This window comes from Myotis daubentonii, chromosome 11 (assembly GCF_963259705.1).
Source record: "Myotis daubentonii chromosome 11, mMyoDau2.1, whole genome shotgun sequence".
NCBI lineage: Eukaryota > Metazoa > Chordata > Mammalia > Chiroptera > Vespertilionidae > Myotis > Myotis daubentonii.
In genome coordinates, this window is record NC_081850.1 from 66,478,906 (window position 1) to 66,504,907 (window position 26,002).

The window sequence follows — 26,002 nt, forward strand, 5'->3', positions numbered from 1 at the left end:
ATACCCACCTTTAAATAGTTCAGATAGTGCGATTCGTTTCTGTCGTATAACAGGAAGTTTGGCAGTGGGGGTTCTCGGCTGGTTAATGACTCCACAAAGTAGTCAGCACCCCACTTTCTGTCTTTCTGCTCATCCATCTTCAGCATGAGCTTCTAGCTTCAGAGTTGCCTTGTGTTCACAAGGTGGCTGCTCAAAACCCAGCCATCATGGCCAAGTTCCAGGCAGGAAGGAGGAAGAAAGGAGGATGTGCAGAAGGCCTCTGCCAAATGAATTAGACCCTTTTCCAAAGCTTTCCAGAAGCTGTATTCAATGACTTCCATTTCATCTATCTTCTTGGCCACTGCCATCTGCATGGGAAGCTGGGAATAGAATTGTTCTGTATATATTGCTGTCCTAATACAGTCACGACAACGAGGAAGAGGAGAAAAATAGGTAAACATTCTTTGCCCCTTTGTGATTGCTGTGGCCTGGGACATAGGGAAACAGCTCAGTGACAGGGGCCCCGAGTCATGAGGGCTCTTGAGGTGCCGTGGACATGTGCAGGGACAGAGGGGAGTGAGGAGGGTGCGCAGTCTTCTCTCAGCATGACACATCCAGGGGCTTAGACCTTCCAGAGCAAAGGCAGGAGCTTCCTGGGCCCTCCCCAGACCCTGTGCCATTGCACAGAAGGGTCCACTCAAGACCCACAAGAGTAAGGGATGGCCCTAACCGGTTTGGCTCAGTGGATAGAGCGTCGGCCTGCGGACTGAAAGGTCCCAGGTTCGATTCCGGTCAAGGGCATGTACCTGGGTTGCAGGCACATCCCCAGTAGGAGGTGTGCAGGAGGCAGCTGATCGATGTTTCTGTCTCATCGATGTTTCTAACTCTCTATCCCTCTCCCTTCCTCTCTGTAAAAAATCAGTAAAATATATTTTTTTTAAAAAGAGTGCGGAATGGCTCGGCTTTATGTGGACAACAGCCTGGGTGCTGCAGGGGACCTGGCCCTGGAGGCCTGCTCTGTCTCAGCCTCCTGTGGGAAAGGACAGTGTGTGGTTTGACCCAACAACTTCTCCTGCACCTGGTAGCCATAGGACAATCAGAGATAAATAATGGAGCCCCACTTACCGTCAGGGGATTCTCAGTCTAACGGACAGCACACAGGGAACAAGTCATTAAATGCAATCCTTGTCAGAGCCCTGGGGTAGCAGACAGAAGAGGGGCAGAAGAGGGACCCTTCCTCTGCCTGGTGGAACCAAGGCAGCCCCGAGGAGGCAGGTTTGGACTGTTACAAGCCAGAGTCTGCCTGCGAGTGAAGGAGGGCTTCCCCGTCCAGGAGCGGGGAGAGCCTGAGAATGGCGTTCATGAGTGGCTCGTTTTCAGAAATTAGGAAAAGTTGATCATCAGGCTAAATTGATGGTGGAAACTGAATGCTTCCTTTTTATTCCTAATAAAATTCTACTAAAAGGGAAGAGCGAGGGGGGTTAGAAAAGCTAGTGAACCATAGGAATCACACTCTCCGGTGCCCCCAGGAGCAGGCGGGAAGCCACCCAGACACAGTGACTGATCTGGAGAAGGAGGGGCGGACGGCCTGGAGCCTGGAGACCGCACCCGCGGGGAGGATACCTGGGCTAGCAGCCCCAGCTTGTGATTTTTCAGGAGAAACTAGAACTGCTGGTTTCTGTGTAGAACCTCAATATACGTGTATCAGTGTTGGCCATTCAGAAAATAACTTTTAAATCAGGGGTGGGCAAACTTTTTGACTCGAGGGCCACAATGGGTTCTTAAACTGGACCGGAGGGCCGGAACAAAAGCATGGATGGAGTGTTTGTGTGAACTCATATAAATTCAAAGTAAACATCATTACATAAAAGGGTATGGTCTTTTTTTTTTTTTTAGTTTTATTCATTTCAAACGGGCCGGATCCGGCCCACTAGCCGTAGTTTGCCCACGGCTGTTTTAAACCCTATGGGGGTTCAGTGAAAGCATGGCTGCCACCGAGAGCACGGGCGTGTGAGCTTCGGTGTGAGAAGCCAGGAGCACAGTAAGAGGACTGCTGTGTCCACACACCACCCTGAAAAGAAAGCAACGGGGAATGGTTCTCGCCAAGAAGATTCCTACAATGCACTCAGACTGGAACTGGGTGATGTCAGAAATATGGCTACAAATCTGTCTCTGTGTGATCAGCTTTCTGCTATTCCATCCCTTTGTTCTCTATAATTAAGGGCATTTGCATGAAAAAATGATTTTGTGATGTTAGAGACTGTTAGGTCCTGCAGCCATCATTCCCCATCTGTGTTAGTGTGTGTTAGAGGGAGGACAGCAACCGTGAGAAGGGAGCACGATGTCTGCAGGGGATGGCGATGTCTGCAGGGGATGGCGATGTCTGCAGTGGGGTAGCGATGTCTGCAGTGGATGGCGATGTCTGCAGTGGGATGGCGATGTCTGCAGTGGGATGGCGATGTCTGCAATGGGGTGGCGATGTCTGCAGTGGATGGCGATGTCTGCAGGGGATGGCGATGTCTGCAGTGGGGTAGCGATGTCTGCAGTGGGATGGCGATGTCTACATGGGATGGCGATGTCTGCAGGGGATGGCGATGTCTGCAGTGGGATGGCGATGTCTACATGGGATGGCGATGTCTGCAGTGGGATGGTGATGTCTGCAATGGGGTAGCGATGTCTGCAGTGGATGGCGATGTCTGCAGGGGATGGCGATGTCTGCAGTGGGGTAGCGATGTCTGCAGTGGGATGGCGATGTCTGCAGTGTGGTAGCGATGTCTGCAGGGGATGGCGATGTCTGCAGTGGGATGGCGATGTCTACATGGGATGGCGATGTCTGCAGTGTGGTAGCGATGTCTGCAGGGGATGGCGATGTCTGCAGTGGGATGGCGATGTCTGCAATGGGGTAGCGATGTCTGCAGTGGATGGCGATGTCTGCAGGGGATGGCGATGTCTGCAGTGGGATGGCGATGTCTGCAGTGTGGTAGCGATGTCTGCAGGGGATGGCGATGTCTGCAGTGGGATGGCGATGTCTGCAGGGGATGGCGATGTCTGCAGGGGATGGCGATGTCTGCAGTGGGATGGCGATGTCTGCAGTGGGATGGCGATGTCTGCAATGGGGTAGCGATGTCTGCAGTGGATGGCGATGTCTGCAGGGGATGGCGATGTCTGCAGTGGGGTAGCGATGTCTGTAGTGGGATGGCGATGTCTGCAGTGTGGTAGCGATGTCTGCAGTGGGATGGCGATGTCTACATGGGATGGCCATGTCTGCAGTGTGGTAGCGATGTCTGCAGGGGACGGCGATGTCTGCAGTGGGATGGCGATGTCTGCAGTGTGGTAGCGATGTCTGCAGGGGATGGCGATGTCTGCAGTGGGATGGCAATGTCTGCAGGGGATGGCGATGTCTGCAGGGGATGGCGATGTCTGCAGTGGGATGGCGATGTCTGCAGTGTGGTAGCGATGTCTGCAGGGGATGGCGATGTCTGCAGGGGATGGCGATGTCTGCAGTGGGATGGCGATGTCTGCAGTGGGATGGCGATGTCTACATGGGATGGCGATGTCTGCAGTGTGGTAGCGATGTCTGCAGGGGATGGCGATGTCTGCAGGTGGGATGGCAGCAGCAGAGCAGACGGGCTCAGACAGTGAGCCACCCCAATCCCCGACACACACACACACACACACACACACACACACACACACACACACACGGCAGCAAGTGTCCTGAGTAATTAAGATACAGGAAGAAATAGAGAAAATGTTGCACGGCTGTTAATAGATTTTTCCTTTTTAAAATGTACCAAGAGATCCCAACAGCAATTTAATCATAAAAGACAATACCCTCTGCTTTCAGGTTTATCTGAGTATGTTCGGCCTTGCCAGCTAAATTTAACAACAAGCATTTTCTCTTGCTAACAACTATTCTCCCTCTCTCCTTTGCACTTCATTTAAAACTCACTTCGTTATAAATTAATAGTATTTATGCCTTATGTCAAATTGAACCAAGTGACTTCTCTGGAGCACTGCTCGGGATACACACATGTTGGCCGGACAGACGGAGCCTCCATTCAGAGCCCACACAGGGCAGAGGCTGTCCTTGGCTTTCATCGCTACCACCACTCTCTCTCTCCACGTTCCTCAAAGAGAACTGGAGGGAACAAAATAGCCAACATTCCAGCTGAATTTATTTCCAGTGACCATCGCTCACAGTGTGCTGCACAGATCAGCAGTTTCAGGAGTGAGTTATGCTAATGCCGGTCCGGCCATGTCCTATTTTTCTCTTCCACCAGGAAATGAGGAATAACGAACTGTCGTTCTCTTGTCTAGACTTAACTGTCTAACTAGCTTTTCCTGTCATCTCCTTGGGAGGCACATAAGAGTAGCACAAATTACCATGAATTAAGTGCCTCTTTCTCTGTCTCCTCTTTATTATTATTTCATAATAATTGCTGGGGTGTGGAGACTTCTCTTTCTCTGAGAAACAGAAATGATCTGGCTCCTCAGTGTGACAGCTTCCTCTGAGAGAAATGCATTTGTGTTGTTTTCCTGCGCCTGGATTGCTAATTTGGGGGCGTCCTGTGTAATTCACTAAGAACACGGTTTCCGAGCGTGTCCTCCATCAGGATTTGACATCAGTTCCCACACACTGCATTGCCATCTCCGGAGCCTGAGAACTAAACAGTTTGCCGCAACTGGGTTGGTTTCTAGACAATGGAGGTGGCTGCCCCACACCCTGAGCATTTTTGCTTCGTGCAGACTGTCCTCCTCGGAGATCCCCGCTCATCCCTCCGTGGTCTCTGATCCTGGTCTCCTTTTAAATTAGAAAATGGTTTTCTCTTTTTTCCCATTCTGCCCCCTTCTCTCAAAAGAAGATATTAATAGGCTTCATAATGGGTAGCTGTGGGGGGGAGGGGGTGTTTTTTTCTGAGAGGGAACATGGTGTATTAGAATGTTCAAGAAAGGAAGTGTTAAGGGGTCTTGCCTCTCCTCTGGCATTAACTCCTCCGTGACTTTGAAAATCCCCCTCTTCCCTGATGATCTCTTTCTGGCAATATTGTGAGTCCACACCTGGGGTTGCAATAGCCTTTAATATGCTATAGGCATCATTAATCGGAGTTGCTTCCCCTCGCCCCCTAGGTGTTTAGATAGTAGCTTGTGTTTTTTAAAACCAATATTGATCATTGTTAGTTTTCACCTTATAGACACGTCTCCAGGTAAAAATAATCTCCGTCTCTGCACAAAGAAGGATGAACACAAAAGAAATTCTATAAATAGGATTTTATGGAGTGGAAAAAGTTGGCGTCTAAATTTCCCATGAGATGTCGGTAGTTGTTGAAAGGAAATGGGGATGATCATTTCAAATCCTTCTATATTTGGGATCCTAATGAACTTGAATGATTTGTGATTCTCTCCCATCATCTGTGCCCAAATTCCTTTGATTCTAAAAACAAAACATTTCTTGAAGCTGTTTTTGCATCATGGAGGAAGGCTGGGAGTACTTGTCACTTCCCCACATGTTCCAGGCACTAAGCTAGTCCTCAAAACAGTTTCGTATGGTGAGTAGCCTGATTTTTGTACAAATAAGGACATTTAGATGCAGAGAGTGTCAGTGACTTACTCAAGGTCACACAGCAAGTTCAAGGTTCAGGAGCCTGTGCGTTTGACTCCACAGCTCAATTTTCCCATGTACATTGCTAGCCCATCTTAGGAGTTTTTCTGGCTTCTCATGGTACCATACTGATTGGACTCCTCTTCTGCTGAAGACTTTATCCTTTAGACATTTGAAGAACTGCATCCCAGGACATTAAGGGAAACTGTCTTAAGGATTCAGGGCTACCAAGGCTTCACATGTTTACCCCGGACTCTGAGGTCACTTTCACTTCCGAGAGTGGTACCCGAGACCGACTCTGCTTTGCATCACTTATTGGGCCCAGAATACTGCCTGATGTAGTGGACACAAAATAAATTCTGCATTGAGTGGATGGATGGATGAAAAGTCATTCTAAAGTCTTGAACCCCAGAGTCCTTCCCTTTTGGAATGTCTGTTGAGAATGTTATAACCACAGAGACAAATCTGGAAGAACCTGTATTCCAGTGACCCTGTCATTGTCCCAGCCTTATATCCCAGAGATTCCCAGCAGGGGCTCTCTACCGTCTCCTGATTTCCTGGGACCCCCGGAGATTCTGAGTCTTGCATCCTGGGTTCTTCCTGGGGCCCAGGGCTGGGCCACCTCCCCACATCTCCCCAAAGCTCCCAAGTCGGCCACTCTATTCTCCAGAGGACGACTTGATGTGAATTCCAGCTGTGTAATTTTGGGCTGAGTCTCAGCTTACCCATCACTGAAATGGGACTAAGAATACTTCCCTCATAGAGCAGTTGTAAAGATCCAGAGAGCTAATGGGCAGGAGAAGGCCTGGCATGCAGAAGGTGTCCCCAAAACTGCCTACAGAATCCAAATCCTTTTAAAGCACTTCCTGCCTGCTGCAGCCAGCATGGATTCTTCCTGTCCCCGCAGCAGATGTTGTGATCAACTGTACTTGCCGGCATCACTCGGAAGAATGAGTTTCCTTGGAAAAGGGATAAGTGGAGAATTCTTTTTGGTAAATTACGGCTCCTGCTAAAGGTTCGACACTTCTATTTTCCACCTGTCAGGGAAAAAAATAACTACATACCAGCGGTCAGTTCGGTTTCACTCTTTATACTCTATTAACCCACAGAGCAAGCAGCAGCGCTCCTGTCCTGCGGGGAGCAGGGAGCCCAGAGGACACTGATATGATAATTAGAGAAAACCATGGCCACGCCCTTCCTGATGAAGCTTTGGGAGGGAGCGGTGCAGGGCGTTGGAATACCTGGGGAGAGACGAGTCCCGCCCCAGGGAACCCAATAGAGATAGTCATCATGGTGACCGGGGAAGTGACAAGCTCAGCGTCCACTGACATGTTGTTACTGGGGCTCAATAACTGTGCACTGATGTGCTTTGAAGTCTGCCACCGTGACTGGTGATTGAAATATGGAGCCAGCCCAGGAGGAAGCAGGATGTGAATTGATGGCTTAAGAAATATGCACAGGGCTGGCAGGGAAGAAAGGAAGGTAGCGGCGTGAAGCCAGAGAGTGTGCTAGCATATAAGGAGCACCAGCCTCGTCCATGCTCCTGCCGGCACACTTCCGGTACTCTTGTTAGGAATGTGCGTGAGTTTGGAGAGGGGCCTCTGAAATGCCCAAATCCTGCTTGCCAATCAACCCCTGGCCTGTCGGGTTCCTAAGGAAGATATTCACACGAGGGATGATGACAAATGGAAGCGCAAAGAACCATTTTATCATTAGCTGGGGGCGATGGATGTGGACATGTTTGGAAAGTTGAAAGCAGCATTGGATGTAGTTCAGCCAATGGACAGCTATCCCAGAGGTCTCACTTTCAGGGTTGTCAGGCAAATCCAGCCAGTGTAGGGATCTCCTCACAGCGCAGGCCAGGCCAGGGGAGCCGAGCCCTGCACCCACACATTGACTGGCCAGCAGCATTCCTCCAGACTGGACAGGGCCAGCCACCACAAGGTCAGCCGCAGGCAACCTCTCACAGGCCGAGATGGCTCAACTTCTGGAGGAAGAGAGGAGAACGGGGAAAGAGATGGAGGGGGAGCCAAGAGTTGTCATGTGCCAGGCACCATGCCGGCTCCTCATCTCATCTTCACATCAGCCATGTGGGCGGGTATTATTATCTTCATTTAGAGACCAACAAATAAAGGCTTGGAGGTTTAAGTAAGTCGCAGGATTTCAATCCTGGTCTGTCGAATGCCCAAATCGTGCTCTTTTTTGTGTGCCAGACTGCCTCCCCACATTTCCAGACCAAAAAAAACCAACAACAAATAAGACACAATTGGGGAGGAGGAGGATTCCAAACACCCTGTAACTTGTCAGCAGGGCGCACCATTGCTGACATCAGACTGAGAACCTGGCTCTCTTGGCCTCTCTGCTCGTAAACTAGGGGAGCTCAGAGCCCTGCCCTCTCCCTCCTCCTGTGTTTTCAGGTGACTCCCCTAAAGTCAGAAATAAGCATCAGGGGTCCCCAGCGATGCTGCCTCAGCCCACACACAGGGTGTGGGGAGCCTTGCCGTTCTGCACTGGGAGTTCTGGGCTTACAGTGCTGACTCGGGCCGTGTAGAATCTCCGGGTAACAGACTGAGATGGTCAAGTGCAGAGGCCTTGAGCCCCTGTCTGCATATTTGGCCCCAGGACTTTCCTGGTGAGTGTTTCCTGGGAGAGGGGGGTCCCTTCTGCACAGCAGTGACACCTGCATGGGTGCCGGTGACACGCTGTTATCACTGTCACTGAGCGTGCCTCTGTCAGCTGTGGGGCACTGGCCGGAGAACACGGCACTGCAGGCCCAGCTTTCCTTCCCTCTGCAGAGACCAGCGGAGGGGAAGGGGAAGACACGTGTAGGGTGTGTTTTGGAACGTGGAGTCCCCATTTCCTCTGCAGAGCAGACAGAAACCTACATGGATGTGTAGGGACAGGTGGGCACACTTCATTACAGATGACTGCTCTTTGCAGCCCATTAAAACCCTAATTAGCCAGTACAGGAGCCCACATGATCTAGCCTCAACTTACATTTCCAGCCTTCTCTCCCACCGTTCCCTGCCATGCACCCTTCCTTAGCTCCAGCCCTGGGAAGGGAAGGCCTATCATATAAGGAGCACCAGTCTCACCCAGGCACCTGATATGATCATTAGAGAAAACCGTGTGGGGACACAGCCCAGGCAGAGGCCTGGACGCAAGACAGAACAGGATGGGTTTGGCCCAGTAGTGACGTGTCCCTTCTCATCTTTTGCAGGAATTGCAAGCTGAGCAGCAGCAGCTTGTCTATGGCCGCCGTGGACATCCTCTACATCGATATCACAAGGAGATGGAACTCCATGACCCTGGACCAGCGGGATTCAGGTACCTGGTGACTGGCCTCCACCATGACCCGTGGGAGTTCAGTACATTTTCTATTCCTTCTCTTTCAGGGTCAAGGTGGGGGAAGGAGGAAGGTTATTCCATCAGTGTAAGGGATTGAGCTGAATTTCAGTTCAGGGGCACTGTCTGCTACAAGGCTGTGCCCACCCAAATTCTAATTCCCCCAGTAGCATCCCTTCTTTTTGCTTAAGGCTTTGGTTCCATTCATACTGGGAATACTCTGTCACCTGGTTTTTCATTCTTCCCTCTGCACACACTCGCCAAGCACATGCTGGGCCAGGCCCTGGATGGACCAGAGTGAAGAGCGCTTGGTTCTCACCCTGAAAAAATTTGCTGTCGAGTGGGAGGCAGATGAGAACACACCACCAGTGCAGTGGGATGTGTGCTGTGGGAGGGAAGCACAGAGAGGACACCCACAGGAGATGTCTTGGAGAGCCATGAATGCCATCAGCCGATGCACAGGGCGGGACAGAACCCCTCCAGCAGGGGTGCTGCCTGTGAAAGGCTCTGGGAACCCCAAGTGGCTTAGGTGAGCTGGAGCGAGAAGGGAGGGGAGAAGCAGAGGATGTGGGGTTGCAGGGGCTGCTGAGGCCTTGAAGGCCACACAGATGTTTCCACTTGAGCCTCCAGGTTACCTGGCGTCGAGGCTTCAGTTAGAAGGATCCACCTTTGGGTGGATGAGTTTCTGATCTTTTTCCTTTATAAAGGATATTTTTCTTCAAAGTCATAATAACCACACCTGACATTGGTACCCCTCATCACAGTTACAAAGTGCTTTCATGCAGACTCCTCAGTAAGTGTCCCCATGCAGAAGGTATCACCACGCTCATTTCACAGATGAGCAAACTCAGCTCTGCTCACCTGGCAGCTCCGGTCCCTTGGCACCAGCTTCCCTCCAAAAGGGACTCGCAGAGGAGGGGGCACCTGGGAGCAACTTTCTCCTCTGATTTGGTGGCAAAGACATGCAATGGGGTTGGGAGATCCAGGTTGGAACTGATTCTGCCTGTTCTGGGATGTAAACTTGAAAAGCCATTTCACCTCCTAATCCCCGTTTCTTCTCCTGTAAATGGTGCCAACGCCTGCTCTCCGGGTGCCTGAGGCCTCCTGTGTCAGGGATGTGAAAGCCTTTAGAGCCCTTGTTGGAAGTTAATCTTGTTAGGCACCCCTTGGGGAGGATCTGGGGTGCGCTGCCTGACAGCAGGTGCGCCAGATCCAGCGCACACCTGTGGTCTGCCCTGGGCCACAGCCTCCTGACTCAGGGACCAGCAGGCCCTTCCTGCAGGTCGGTGCTCAGGCTGCGCTTGCTGATTGGCCTCACAGTGGATAATGATGCTCCCGGCTGCCCACCTATTGTCGGGTGTTTCCTACGTGCCACGCCCTCTGCCTTTACATGTGCAGCACTGGCTAGAATCCTCCTGGAGACGGGTGTGGTTATCTCCATTGTACAGAGAGAGAAACTGAGGCTCAGAGGCACGGCTGGTGGGTCAGGCCCTCACTCCACACTGCCACTGTCCCCTTCTCGGTTGCTTTGTCCTACTACTGGGTCCTAGAGTAAGATGACCACCAGCTCCCAGCCTTGCTTTAACTCAGAAGCAGACCTCGGGGAATAGCAACACTCGTTGAACCCACAAGGTGAGCGCTCCCGTGCGTCTCCACAGTGGGCGTCCCTCACAGCTTCCCTGGCAACAGGAGGGTAGGCAGATTAATTATCATCTCGGGGGCCAGGGTGCTCGTGTGACAGTTGAGCAGACAGCTTTTGCTGACGCCTTCAGAAAGTAAAGTGTTTGCTCTGTGAGTTGAATGCGGGGAGTGGTGGCAGGATCCCGGGGAGGGGGCCAGCTGAGGGGGCGGGGTGGCAATGGAATTATTAAATATTGAAATTGATCAGGAGTTGCCGCAGGAAGCTATTTATCATGTTTTATTGCTTCAAACTAGCATTACCATCTGGCCCGTTGTTAATTCTGAGCAGCTTTTCCTATTTTGTTTGCCTCTTAAATTGCTCCCTGGACATGGAATCCATGGGGGGTGCCCACAGTACAGGCATGGAGAGATTTTCTGGGGCCTGCCAGCTTTCTGGGGTCTGCTGACCAAGCTAAGGAGATAAGAAAAGACTTATTTTTAGCGCATTCTGACAAGAGAATCCCGGGCTGGGACCCTCCAGCCTTGCGCCTGCCTCAGCCGAGAGTGTGGAGTAGTGATAGTAATACAGTTTTCAGATCGTCTCGTAGGTGCACACATCATTGCTAACCCTCACACCAGGCCTTTGAGGGGGTGAGCGTATCCCATTTTACAGATGAGGGTCCTGAGGCTCCACAAGCAAAAGCGACTTGTCTAAGACTCATAGCTAGTGCATCGCCTCAGGCCCAGGACACCATCCCCAGTCCAGGGCCACGCCAAGCAGTGCTTCATCCTGTGATTGACTGAGGAGGGTGGGGCTTGTGAGGCAGGGAGGTGAAAGGTCGACTCACAGCACACAAGACCTGTGCAGGAAGGAACTGGAGTGGGAGGTGGTGCGGAGTCCAGGTGCCTGTCTCCCCTTCCTTCACGCTGGAACTTGTGCCCGTTTCCATCACCCCTGAAAGGAAATGACAGGGTCTGGGGGAAAGGCAGTGTGGGCTGGGCATGAAAGCCAGGAGTGAGAGCCCGTCTGTGCGGTGACCTCAGGGTCACTGCCGTCTCTGGCCGGTGCCCAGTCCTTGCCTCCTGAGAAAGCTGGTCCAACGCCCTGATTCCCAAACAGAAGGAGCTCCTCATGCCTCCACGTTCTTAGGGCCATCCAGGAAGGTACTGGGTGGCAAAGGAAGGCACTGTGGTTGAGTGGTGGTTCTCCTTTGGGCGAGTCAGCAAGGAGACCAGAGGGTCCTTCCTTCCCCCCGTGGTGCTGGGCCCAGGCTTCTCAGTTAAGTGCTGGCCAGAGGGGTGGGAGCCATGTTCCAGAGCTGCTGTGGGGCTGACAAGAAAGAAGCCAGAAGAGTGGTAGAACAGGGGTTCTCATTCCCAAAGGGCACACACTCCTTCACTCACAAGCAGGGACTGGACATGTTAGCGGGTGTTGGGCCCTATGGAAATATATCAAGAGAAATTATATTTACAGATCCCACTGTCAAGAAAAAGAATAATAATAGAGACCATTTGCTGAACATTTACTATGTGGCAGAAATAAAAAATACTTGTTATGAATGCTTATTCTGAGATAGGGCTCTTATTCCCATTTGGCAGACGAGAAACCTGAGGCTTAATGAGGGGAGGCTGGGATTTCAACCAAGAGCAGCCTGCCCATTGCCTTTGCATTATTCCCAGTCTGTAGCCTCACAAGTGCAGAGGACGCACAGTTGACACATAGGATCAATCAGGCAGGGCCAGAGCACAAACAAAGGATAGCAGCAGAGGAGAGATGCTGTGAGGGTTAAGAGAGAGAACACGTATAAAGCACTTAGCATGATGTGTGACCCAGAAAAGGCACTCACTATGTGTCCTGTATCCCTGAGGGCCTCGCACATGGCCCAGAGCACACAAGAGAATCTCGCTCCGTGTGCAGTGAATGTCTGATGAGCAGACGAATGTCAAAATAAAAAATACCCGCATCCCCAGAGCAGGGAGATAGATGTGAGTGTGAGGGCCATGGTTTAGAGTAGCAGTGATCTGCTTGACAGGGTCTCCCTTTCTTGTCCAGCCTAAAACGCCAGCCAGTTTGGATAAAATCATCACCCAGTGCCCACACCAGCTGTGTCCAAGTGCTCATGCCCCATCCCCTTTCTACAAGGCAGCCCACACCTTCCTTCTGCCCTGATGAGGCTTCGGTGCCCACTCAGGGGGTTAACCGATTCCTGAACCTTTATGAACCTACCCCTGAAATGAAGAAGAAAAGGGGTGTGTAAAAAGAGTAGTGAGGGGGAAAGAACTAGTAAGATCTCCCAACCCCGCTGCATGTTATAAAATCTAAAACTCAGACCATCCTTTTGAATAGGCTTGTTTTCTATTGACTTTGTTTCATTGGGCCAGGTGCACAGGATTGGATTAATCCTAATCCTTGTTCATGAGATACTTCCACCCTGGTCCATGCATAGCCTACTTTTATTTCGTAACTTACTTGTAATAACGGCATAAGCATTCACTAACTCACCACCCAAAACAAGAGCTAAGACTTGACAGTAACCCACATATAACAGGTGGCTCTTCACGACACCAGCCCCTTCCCCGCCGCTCCCACCGGATGACCCTCCCCTGCATCCGGTGCTCATGGTCCCTCAGCAGGCTGCCTTCCTCCCTGTTAGACTGTCAGTGACTGTTCAGGAGCTGATGGAATTAGTAATATGCAAGCTCACACTCCCCAACAGGCCAGTGTAATTGTCATTTAAAAAAATTAGAGATTTCAATTTCCAATTTTAAAATTTCCAGCAGAACACAGGAGTCCAACTGAGGCACGATCAGCACCCCTGGGGTGTGGTGGCCTCTGGTTGCACAGCATCAAATGAAGAAATGAGTCTGTCAGTGAAGCTGAAGTTACTTCATGTAAGTTGTGCTCACGAGCTGCTCCTCATCACTGAGACTCTGCTCTCAAATCTTCCGAGTGGCCTCTCACTTCTCTGTGGAGAGACGAGGACAGCATCCAGATTGGGCAATGAAAGGAGGGGTCGGCGGTGTCCTCGCTGAGAAACAGACATCTCACTTGCAAAGGGGACATGTGAGCCCAGCCCCTGGGCATCTAACACAGGACCAGTGTCTCGGGGCTTCTGACCCCTAACAACTGTGTCCACTTGGCAGCCAGATGTTTTGCTGTTTTAAGATATAAGCTAAAGGTCCCTCCAAGTAACCAAGGGAACAAGATTACAAAGCAAGAAAAAGTAGACTGGAGAGTCCCCCCACCCCCCACCCATGCGAGCGTGAGTGAGGGACACCTGTACGGGTGCACAGCACACATGAGCACATACACACATCCCTTGTTCACAGAGAGAAATCTAAGAGTGACATGGTTTAATGTCTGATAGACTCTTTGACCAAATAAGAAGCATGTCTTCCACTGCTTGAAGAACGCCTGGGCTACATGCCCTCCCTCCTGGGGCTGCCTTGTTTGACTGGCAATGTAACCAAAGCCCAGGGCTCTGGGAGCTGCCATACCTGCCTTTGACCCTGGGCTCCATGACTTGCTCCCTGTGTAGCCTCTGCAAGTTGTGTGCCTTCCTCTGGGCCTTGTGCTGGCCCTCTGTGAAGTGGAGCTGATCGTGAAATCATTGCCATGGATGAAGTGAGACAAGGCGCGGGAAGCACTCAGAGCAGGGTCTGCCACAGGGAACACTCAGTAAGCAGGGCTGCTACTGTTGCTATCCTGTCACTCTCACTGCTCCCCTCTCAGGAAGTGCATCCTGGACACCACTCAAGCCAGGCGCCTGCAGGTGTTGGGAGCAAACAGGAGCAAGTGCCTGCCTTGAGATGCTCACAGCCTGGGAGAGGGATGGAACAGGTGGCAACAGACATCCCTTGGTACCCGACAGAGTGCTGGGCTCTCCTCACCTCTCTCTCCAAGACTGCCCTTCCGCCTTGGCTGGACTGTTGCTGTAACAGCCTAGTGTCTGCCTGCCTCTTTGACCTGCACTGTGTGGCTGAGGACGGGAACCCCTGGGTCCAGCTCAGGCAAGTGGGGGCGGTGGGGACTGAGGCCCGGGAAGGCTGGGATGCAGCAGGACATGCAGCGAGGAGGCCTCAGGGCTGCAGGCCTGAACAGCCAGGACCAGTCTCTATCTCTCTTTGGCCCTATACTGTGGTCCCTGAAGACCAGTCTTTACCATTCTTCAGTATGTCTGCTCTCACACTGGTGGGCACTTGCTGGCTGCCCTGGGATGACCATGTCGGCCACCAGCCCTCTTCTACATCACCTTTCAATTCAGAGCCGACCACCAGCTGCCTGCAGTCACTGGTCTCATGACTCCAGCTCAGGGAGAGCACCTGAGTGAGTGGGGGCCTGGCAGACCGGACCCCTTCCCACTCACAGGCCATCGGTAGCCCCCCACACACTCGCTCCCGCCAGGTGGCCGGCCACCTTGGAGGTCCTGCACTGCAGGCACTTGGCTGTGCAGGAAACCCCTCCCCTTGCACACTGTCACCTCAAGGAGCCTTCCTCAGCCCTCCAGCTGGGCTAGTCCCCCTTCCCATGGCTCCAACAGCATCCAGCCCTGCACCTTGACTACACAGATCATGGCGCTATTTCAACACTGGAATGCGAGTGTGGTATCTGCCCCTTAAGCTGGACTAACCTCCATGAAGAAAAACTATTCCCACCTTAAGCCTGACGCTGTGCCTGTCACACAGTAGGTGCGCAGCAAACCCAAGTCCAGTGGAGGAGGCGTTAGACCCCAACAATGAGCTGATCTTGTGGGTGTCTGAGTCGTGTTACTATTTATCCACAAATTCCCTCAGTGGACTTCAGATCGCCTGCCTCCTATATTTTCATTAGCTGGAATGAGCCCCACTGAAATGTATTTGGTTAACGAGGTACTGAAATATTTGAAAGTATTTTTACTTGGAATGTTTAGCACAGCGTTGCTTATGCACACACATGGACGCCCCCTCCCTCTGAAATTCGGGGGCCAAGGATAACTAGGCAGGTTGCATGCAGCGACTCACACAACTTGTCTGGCACAAGTGACATTCTTCAGCCTTGAAATCATCTCGGAGTCAGATGGGCCTCTCTGGATGTGCGCCCTACACGCTTACCAAATAGTCGGTGTCAGAACTATTTTAATAAAAGCAAGTGAGCCAAGAGAAACGCCAGCTCCCTCTCCCTCGCACAGACACTTCTCTTCAGCCGTTAGCGGCAGGCTGCGCTTTCTGTAACTCCGCTTCCCTTGGTGAGGACCGCCAGGAGCCCTGTGTTCACACCACAGCCCCTTCAGCAGGCCAGCGCCTGCTCTTCATCATCCTCTCCTCACCTCCAGGATGCAGGGACCAGGAGCCCCGCCCACTGTCTGGCCTCAGGACCCGAAAAAGAGAGAAAGAAAACAGGAATGGCTTTTTATGCAGCAGTCCCCTTTTCTCAGACTTGCTGCTTACCCTTTCCAGATCTTGCAGGAATAGCGGCGGCAATATGGAGTGTTGTGGGGAAAGCATGAGCAACAGAGTCAGACGGGCTGTTCAATACCCCGCATCTCTCTCTGGGAGCCCCAAGGGGGGCACTTCAGCTCTGGGAGCTGCAGTTTCTCTTAAAACAGAACGGGTGACATCCACTTTGCCTTGTTGTAAAGATTTAGTAAGGAAGGAAGGAAGCGGGAGCTCCTTTTCTCTTTGTTTGAGCCACCATCGTTGTTCCTGGCATGTGCGTATGGTTTACAGATTACAAAACAGTTTTCCAGTCCATTTGTTCATACTCCTGTGGGCTCAGTCTTATCCACAGAACTCCATTTAGGGAGGAGGAAACCTAGGCTCAGGGGGGTAAAGAGGTGCTTGGGGGCAAAGCAGGCACTGGGTCCGGAACCTCCATGCTATGCTGCCTGGGGAAGTGACAGTAGTCACAAGCTCCTGACGTGGAAGGACCATGTCAATCCAAAAATGTCCCAGGCCCAAGAGCCCAGTCGGTGATTGGGGCATCCCTAAGCGTTGGGCAGAGCTGTGTGTGGTATTTCTGAACCATAGTCCCTGGGATGGATGCACTACAGTTTTTTAATCCATTCACCTACTGAAGGACATCTGGTTGCTTCTGATTTTTGGTGATTATGAAAAAAGCTACTGTAAACATTCATTTGCCGGATTTGAGTGAACATAAATTTTAAACAACTGTGGGTAAATACCTAGAAACATGATTGCTGGATTGTATGTTAAAACCATGTTTACCTTTTTAAGAAATTGCCAGTCTTCAAAGTGGCCTTACCATTTCACATTCCCACCAGGAATCATTGGGAGTTCCTGTTGCGCCACATCCTGTCAGCGCGTAGTATTGTCAGGTTTCTTGTTTTGGCCAATCTAACAAGTGTGTAGTGTGTTGTAGATTTGCTTTAGCAAGTGGAGGAGTTCCCCCCATTCCTAGTTTGCTGAGAGGTATTTTTGTTGTTTGTTTGTTTGGCTGGTTGCTGCTTTAAAATCATGGTTGGGTGTTGGATTTTGTCAAATGCTTTTCCTGCATCCATCATTGTGGGCCTGTGACTTTTCTTCTTCAGCCTGTTGTTGTGAAAGATTACATCATTTGACTTTTGAATGTTCAGGCAGCCTTGCATGCCTAGAACAAACCCCACTGGTCATGGTATAGAATTCTTTTTATACATTGTTGGGTTCAATTTGCTAACATTTTGTTGAGGGTTTTTGCTTGTGTTTATAAGAGATATTGATCTGTAGTTTTCCTTTCTGGAAATGCCATTATCTGGTTCTGATATTAGCGTATGCTGGCCTCATGAAATGAATTAGGATGTGTTTCCCTCTGCTTCTGTACTCTGTAAGAGTTTGCAGAGAAGTTGTACTGTTTCTTTCTTAAATATTGGGTAGAATTTATCAGTGAAGCCATCAGGGCCTACTGCTTTCTTTTTTTGGAAAGTTATTAATTGTTCATTAAATTTCTTTAATGGATACATAAGCCTATTCAGATTATCTGATTCTCCTTGTGTGAGTTTTAGTAAATTGCATCTCTCAAAAAATTGGACCATTTCATCTTAAGTTACCAAATTTGTGGGCTTACAGTTATTCATAATATTCTTTTATTTTTAGTGTTCACAGGATCAGGAGTGATGCTCTCTTTCATTTCTGATGTTAGTAATTTTAAATTACTAATTAATAGTCTAGTAAATCATCTTTTTTTATTTCTTGGGTTGCCTGACTACAGGTTATCAATTTTATTGATTTTTTCAGAGACGTACCTTTTATGTTAATTCACTTTCTCTATTGAGTTCCTGTTTTTAATGTCATTGATTTATACTGTAATTTTTATTATTTTGTTTCTTCTGCCTACTTTGGATTTAATTTGCTCTTCTTTTTCTAGTTTCCTAAGGTGGAAGCTCAGATGATTGATTTAAATATCTAAAATATATGCATTCAATGCTATAAGTTTCCCTCTAAGCACTGCTTTCACTGCATCCCACAAAATTCAGTAAGTTCTATTTTTATATTTATTTAGTTCAAAATATTTTAAGATTTCTCTTGAGACTTATTTTTGACCCATATATCGTTTAGACATGTACTATTTAATCTCCAAATACTTTGGGACTGTCCCGTTCACTTTCTGTTGTTGAGGTCTAGTTTAATTCCATTGTGGTAGGAGAACAAAGTTTGAGATTTTTATTCTATTAAATTTGTTTTATGGCCCAGAATGTAGTGTCTTGTGAATGTTCCGTGAGTATTCTGCTCTAGCTGGATGAAGTGTTTTGGAAATGTCAATTAGATCCAGTTGATTGATGGTGCCATTCAGTTCAACTCTCTCCTTACCGATTTTCTGCCTGCTGGCTCTGTCAGTTACTGATGGAGGGGTGTTGAAATCTCTAGCTATGATAGTGGATTTCTCTCTTTTCCGTGCAGTTCTATCAATTTTATATGTATTTTGACCCTTGATTATTATGTAATGCCCACCTTTATCCCAGATAATTTTCCTTGTTCTGCAGTCCGCTTTGAAATGAATAAAGCGACTCCAACTTTCTTTTTGGCTGATGTTAGCATGATCTCCATCTCTTTACTTTTTAATCTATGTCTATGTTTAAGGTAGGTTTCTTATAAGCCACTTGTAGTTGAGTTTTGTTTTGTTTTTTACCCACCCCAATTAAAAAATAATTTTTGTCTTTTAATTGATATATTTAAAGCATTCGATTTAAAGTAATTATTGATATAGTTGGGTTAACAGCTACCATGTTTACAACTGCTCTCTACTTGTTGCATTTGTTCATTGCTTTTTTTTTTTCAATCTTCCCTTCTTTTCTGTCATCTCTAGTATTAATTGAGCATTTTATATTATTCCATTTTTTTCTTTTTTAACATATCAATTATATTTCTTTTTTTTTTAAATTCACTTGTTGTCCTAGCATTTACAATGCATTTTTTCAGCTAATAAGTCCATTTTCAAATAACACTATGCCATTTCACAGACAGTGCAGGTGCCTTATGATAGACTATTCCCATTTGTTCCCTCCTGCCCTCACAATGTTGATAGTATTCATTTCATTTATTCCTAAAATATTATCACCCAATACATTGTTGCTATTATTACTTTGAACAGTAACCTATTAGATCAATGAAGAATAAGAAAAATTAAAAGATTTTATTTTGCCTTCATTTATTTCTTTTCTGGGGTCTGTCATTAATTTTGGAAACTTCTCAGCCATTATTACTTTATATAATCTTTCTCCTTTCTTCTCCTTCTGGTATTACCATTACATGTATATTACACCTTTTGTCATTGTCCCACTGTTCCTGGACATTCTCCTTTTTTGCATTCTTTTTTCTCTTTGCAGTTCAGTGTGTGATGTTTCCATTGACGTATCTCCAGCCTGACTGATTCTTTCTCTGGCCATGTCCAGTCTACTGGAAGTCCATTGTGGGCATTCTTCATTTCTTTTATGGTGTTTTTATTTCTAGCATTTGCTTTTGATTCTTCTTTAGTGTTTCCATCTCTTACCTACATTCCCCATATGTTCTTGAACATTGCCTATTTTCTCCATTAGAGTCCTTAACATATTAATTATCTTTATTTTTAATTCCCCATCAGATAATATTCCAACCTCTATATCATATGTGAGTCCAGTTCTGATGTTCACTGTGTCTCTTCAGACCATGCTTATTCTTGCCTTTTAGCAGGCCTTGTAACTTTTTGTTGAAAGCTGGACTTGATATATCTGGTACTAACTAGAAAGGCAATCAGGCTTTTAATGTGAGGCTTTATGTTAACCTGGCTGGAAGCTGGGCTGAACTCAATGTTTGCTGCAGCTGTGGATGCCAGAGGCTTTTGTTTCCTTGGTTTATTTTCTCTCCCTCTTGCCTTTGGGTTTCCCAAAAACTCCTTTTTAAATAGAGTCTTTGTCATGCAGCCCACTCAATTGTAATCCACTGTTGTTATATTGGAGCCCTGGTGATGTGGTGGTAGAGTACTGCAGAGAGAAAACACTCTATAACCTTGTAATTAAATCACAGATCCTTCCTGGACTGTGACTTTCAGAAATGTTTCTGAACCAGAATTCTTTGTCTTTAAATTCTAATGGCCTGTGAAAAGCTGCACAAATCACAAGCATTCCAGAAGTGTTCATCATACAAACCCTTTCAGAGATTTTCCATGGAATTTCTGGCGAAATCTGGGTTTAGTCATTAAACCTGAGAATGAAGAGAGAACCTCATGAGCTATCTGATCAGGTCGCTGTCTCTAGTCAAGTAGATGGTCAATTTAGCCAAGACAGAGCCTTACCCAGCCCATAGTTCACTATCTCTCTCATGGGGCCAACTCCAGTACTCACTGGTAGCATTCTCCAATGTGTGTTCATCTTACTGCCATAGAATTGTAGTATTTAAAACCAGAAAGGCCTTAGAGATCATTTATTCCAGTGCCCATACTTCACAGATGAGGGACTCTGAGACCCTGGCGAGTTAATGGGAGAACCACCTGCTGTTCATTGGCTTTCTACCTTCCCTCCCTGCTCTGTTTCCTAGATCTTTCTAAGAAGTAAATCACACATTTCTTTTTTAGATAGTCAGTATACAAGTTTGTGATGAAAACTACACTCTGCTCATCCTTCATCCCATGGAGAGGAGAGAAAGTAGGTCATGCCCTTGGGGTGCCCAGCATCCCACTGGAGGACTTGGGAGACTTCCATGGCTGGGTGTCCTTGACCTCCATGTATTCCCTGGGGTCTAGATAAACCAGTGGTTCTCAACTGGGGGCAATTTTGCCCCTTCCCTATGGGACATTTGGCCATGTCTAGAGACATTTTTGGTTGTCACAACTGGGGAAGGAGGTTGCTACTGGGATCTAGTGAGTCGAGGCCAGGGATGCTGCAAAACATGTAATGTACAGGGCAAACCCCACAATAAAGAGTCCTCTGGCCTCAAATCTGAAAGGGGTTGAGGTCGAGAAACCCTGAGATAGAGTACACCCCTTGAGTATACCACAACAGCTCCATGTGTGCTTGAAATGGCCTCAGTTTCCCTTTGCTTCCCTAAAAGGCAGCCCCCAGAGCTGTGGGAGCGGTTCCCTGTGTCCCACCACAGTCATAAGATGCAGCTGCCGTCCGGCTCATGGCAGCCTGCTGGGAAAGGGAGCACACCTGGATTGTTCATGAGACCTTACGTGACTGAGGTGCTTTTTTCTCGGTAGCAGGTGGGTATCTCTGCCCACACTTCCCCACAGATTGCTTCTGTGAAGGGAGGAGCAAGCTTATATAAGCGCAGCCTCATACAACCTTCTGTCGCTTTGGCACTCCGGGGCCTGAGACACTCCCTCCCTCCTGAAGTCTCAAGGGAACGTGGTTCTGTTCTAAACAGGCCCTACAGAATAAAATCAGAGTTCTTCAGCCTTGAGACTAGCCTGGCCAGCCTCCTGTTCACCCTCTGCCACCCCAGCCCCCAGCCTCGCCCCACTCTCCTCCCACACACCCTGTGCAGCAGCCACAGGCCGCTCTGGCCAGGCCAACACGCTTCCGTCTGTGCCTCTGGTCAGGCACATCGCCCTGCCTACAATGCCATTCCCTATCTTGATGGCCTGGACAGTGTCCACATGTGAGACTTTTGTGAAGCTTCCAGGCCCCTCTCCCTCCTTCCGGTCAGTCATGCCCTCTTCTGTGCTCTGTGGGTTCCTGGCCCCTGGAATAGATCTTACCTTGCTGGGTCACAGGTGTTTGCAGAAGTCCGAATCCCCTCTGCACCTGCCCTCAAGGTCTGCTGAGCTGGTGATGTTCGTGCCTGATTCATGTCTGAGGCCCAGGGCCTACCTAGCACCATGAAAGCTTTATTGAAGGAATGCACGAGTGGGTGGGTGAGTGAGTGAGTGAGTGAGTGAGTGAGTGAGTGAGTGAGTGAATAAGTGAATGAGTAGATGGATGGATGGCATCTCATTGGGTCCTTTATTCTCAGAGTAGCTATTTCCTGGATCCTAAGGGTTCCCTGTTGCTCACCTGGTTAACTGAGACACAGGCACACGACCTCAACTCTACCCCTTCTTCGGCCACTGATGCTGTATGATCTTGAACAAGTCACTTGCCCACTACACTCGGTGCACCCCTGGTAACCAGCAGTGGCACTGTAGTGTGTTCCTCACGTGGTCCCAAGTAGAAGAGGTAATAGAATCCTAACCAAGCTCAGGACTCTCCCTAACTCTCCATTTGCAGTGGTCCCCTCGCCCCAGACAGCCCTGCTCCTGAAGTGAGTACAGGGAGAGAAACGTTTTCCTGCACTAATAAAATTACCTTCGCTAAAGAAGGCAATTTGCATGTTAATGTTTTGGGTAATTCTGTGCAGCTCCAATGCCCTCAGGGCTGCAATTTCTCGCTGACAAAGTGACAAAAATAAACTCCCGCATAAAAGAGCATTTCTCTTCTCTCATTTGTACTCTAAAGTGACATTCTTAATGTGAGTCAAGTTGAAACCCACCTCTCTGTCTTATTTTTGACACTGATCTGCCTCCCCTCACCTCTCCAAGTGACAGGCCGGTTCCTCAGAGCTCCTCGAAGGGGTCTCTCCTGAGGACAGGGCTCAGTCCACCTCCAGGGCTCCTGACTGGTCTCCTGTGAATTCCAGAAGGCCCAGCCAGTTCACTGGGGCAGGCAGAGGGAGCAAGGCAGCGCTGCCTTTGCTGGGTGAGAAGGTGGTCTAACTGCAGTGGATGGAGATTCTGGGTCTCTGTCCCCAGCAGCAGACGTTTCTCTGCCAGGCCCAGCCCCTCTGATGGCTTAAAGACAGTGAAGAAAGGTCCCATTTACAGGGCATCTTCCATGGGCTGGACACCAGGTGGGGCCCCTTCCCTCTATGTTTTCTCACTGAAACCTCCCTCACCTTCCCCCTCTTAGCAAGAGCCAGGCAGGGTAGGTAAGAGCTGAGGCTCCCAAGATGAGCCAAGGCCCCCTAGCAGATCTGGGTTTGACCTTAGGCCTCTGTGATACAAAGCCTGGGTCCTATCCTAAATGGATGCTGAAGGCTTGCTCACAAAATCTGTCATGACCCAAGTAGGGAAGGGAGGAGAGAATTGACATTCGTCAAACACCTACCTCGTGCCATGCGCTACACAGTTCAATTTCATTCAGTCAGCTGACATCAGTTAGTCAGCTGACGTTCACAAGCGCTGACCACATGGCAGGCACTAGTAGTGATGGGATGTGCAGTGACCCCAGGCCCCTGACATCTAGGAGCAGAGACGGACAGACATTAAACACAGAAGCACATGTAATGAATTCTATGAAATAAAATAACTCTGTTTTTAAGGAGAATAGCAGAGAAGGCCTGATTTATATTAGGAGGTGGGTCAGGGAGCTGAGATCTCTGTGCAAACCAGGTGGAGACCAGGGAAAGGGTGAGGGCCGGCCCCTGACCAGAGCCCCCGCTGGGAAAGTGTGCGGCAGCTTCTAGGAAATGAAAGACAGCAGCGGGAGGGGACACAGACATTAAACATAGGGGGACACCCAGGACAAGGGGGTGCACTGGGTTTGGGGCGCTGCAGAAGCAGGCTCAGAGCAGGCTAAGGAATATGGATTGTGTTCCGAATGTTGTGAGGCAGCTTAAAGCAGGAGAATCCCTGGCTTGGTTCCTGCTTCTAAAAGTTGCTCTGGATGCTGGTAGGAAGGGGGCAGGGTGGGAGCGGGAACACCAGCGAGGAGGCTGGGAGGAAGCCGAGAGGAGGGATGGCCTCTCTCACTGTGGGTGGGTGTGGTGGTGATGGTGATGATGGAGATGAAGAGCAAGAGTGTGAAGTACTCTGGATGTTGGGGGAGGAGTTTCAACAATGGTTCTTGGATTTCTGGCTTAAGCAAGGATTTTGTTTATTGAAATGGGTAGGATTTAAGAAAAAGTAGGATTGGGAAGGGAAGACCACGAAATCTATTTCTAAGGGGCTTTTTGAGATGCTAATGAGATATCCCAGTTTCGGGGTGGGAGGAGGAGCAGTCTGGCCTGGAAATAAGGACTGGAGGCATGGCTATTTAAAGCCTAGGAATGAAGGACAGGAAGAGAGGAGAGAAGCTGGGCCTGGGCCAGGTGAAGCAGAGAGAAGCCAGCAGAGGACAGGTGAGCCTGAGCCAGAGTTCCCAGGAAGATACAAGGAAAAACAGGCCAGTGGGGTGTCAGAGAGCGAGAAGAGAATTTTTCAAGAAGGGAGGTGTCCACGGACATTAATAAATGCTGCGGAGAGAGCGAGCTAAGAGGAAGGGAAGGGACAGGTCCCAGTCTTTTGGCAAAAGCAGTTGGTGGAGGGGTCTCGAATCCCCCCCATCACACTCCCCCCCCCCCACCCCCACAATGAAAGGAGGAAGGCTGTGGAGACAGCTGTGTGCCAGCATCTTTCTGGGAAATTTGGCTGATCAGGGAGCAGTGATCGAATGCCCAGTGAGATTCCCTGTCAAGGCCGCTGCTTCAACAATGCAGGACCCAGGGTGTATCTGATGGCTGATGGGCACGATCCAGGAGAGGGAAGAGACTGAGGAGATGGGGCAGCAGGCACTGACTCCAGATTGCCTACCTCTCCTTCCTTAGGGCTCTGTATGCTTGCCTGCCTCTCCCAGGAAATTCCAGGCTTCTCCTTTGCATTCTAACACTCTGCTCCCCAGTTCCACAGCCCTCTCTCCCCTCCCTGTGTCCCCTTCCCTTCCACACAAGGGCTTGCATCCCCCTACCCCCACCCCCACATCCACCTGACGGGAGGTCAGGTGGTATTAATCCCCGGGCTGCTGCCTTACAAACCCTCCAGAGCCAGGCCATTGTGGGGAAGGGTGAGATTTGCTCTATGGGAAAGCAGCCCAGTGGGGAGGCTTTGCACATGTCAGCTCCGAGGTAGAGCGCACACAGCGAGAAGGGGCCTCCTGGGGACGTGCTGGGCACCCCACACCGGAGATGGCCACGTGTGGGCTAGATGACCGTTGTTTGCAGTGTCAGGGAGGGCAACCGTGGCTGCCAATCTCACAGGGGAACTATGGGAAGCTAGACAAAGTGCTAGAGTCAGTTTTGCCAACTCACGATTTACGGCTTCTTCCCTGCCTCTCTGAGTAAACCTGACACTGTGAGGGCAGACTCACAGAGCCTGGGTTCAAATCCCACCACCACCTCCAGTCTGGGACTCAGGGAGAATGTCTCTACCTCTCTGCACCCCTGAAGCCTGCAGGGCCAGCCAAGACAAGAGCAATGCTTCGATATGTCATTAAACACAGGTGAACAACCAAAGGCTGAAACGGGGTGGGGATCATAAATGCACCTACCGCCCAGATTCCGTTTCGAGGATTACCTGAGAGGGCCCCAAAGAGCTCGCTGCAGTGCCTGGTATGTAGCAAGCATGCACCGTATGCCAGCTGCTCTTACTCATTCTTGTCGGTTTTGGTGGTGTTATTATCATGTAAGGTCTGGATTGTGTGATCTTCAAAGTCCTTTTCGAGCCAGAGATTTTGACCACTTGCTGAGGAGTGAGTGTTGAGCCTCAGAAGGTCCCGTTGGAGCCATTAATTCCACCCACAAGAAGCATCTGGAATAGCACGAAGAAGTTTCAGGAAGTGGTGACCAGTCCTTAGACCAGCCGTGGGCAAACTACGGCCCGCGGGCCAGATCCGGCCCATTTGAAATGAATAAAACTGAAAAAAAAAAAAAAGGACCGTACCCTTTTATGTAATGATGTTTACTTTGAATTTATATTAGTTCACACAAACACTCCATCCATGCTTTTGTTCCAGCCCTCCTGTCCAGTTTAAGAACCCATTGTGGCCCTCGAGTCAAAAAGTTTGCCCACCCCTGCCTTAGACTGTCTTCCAAGATCACGACTTAGGGACTTGTGTCCATGCCGTGTGGAATCAGGGGTGACGCTGGATGGGACTGGGCCTCTGGGGCAGTCTGGTGCAATGGTGTGACCTGTGGTCAATGAAATGATGGAGCAGCTGCCTTTATCTTTGATTATGTTTGTTATTGGTGCTGCAGGCCTCTGGGGGGTAGTGGTTT

General features: G+C 49.5%; 1 protein-coding gene across 1 annotated transcript in view; it reads left to right on the forward strand.

Annotated features, from left to right (window-relative positions):
- TTLL11 (tubulin tyrosine ligase like 11) overlaps window positions 1-26,002 on the forward strand; it is a 197,399-nt gene that overhangs the window by 158,335 nt on the left and 13,062 nt on the right. The window contains 1 exon segment of the mRNA XM_059657768.1: window positions 8,802-8,908. Within this exon segment, the coding sequence (XP_059513751.1) occupies window positions 8,802-8,908 (107 nt within the window).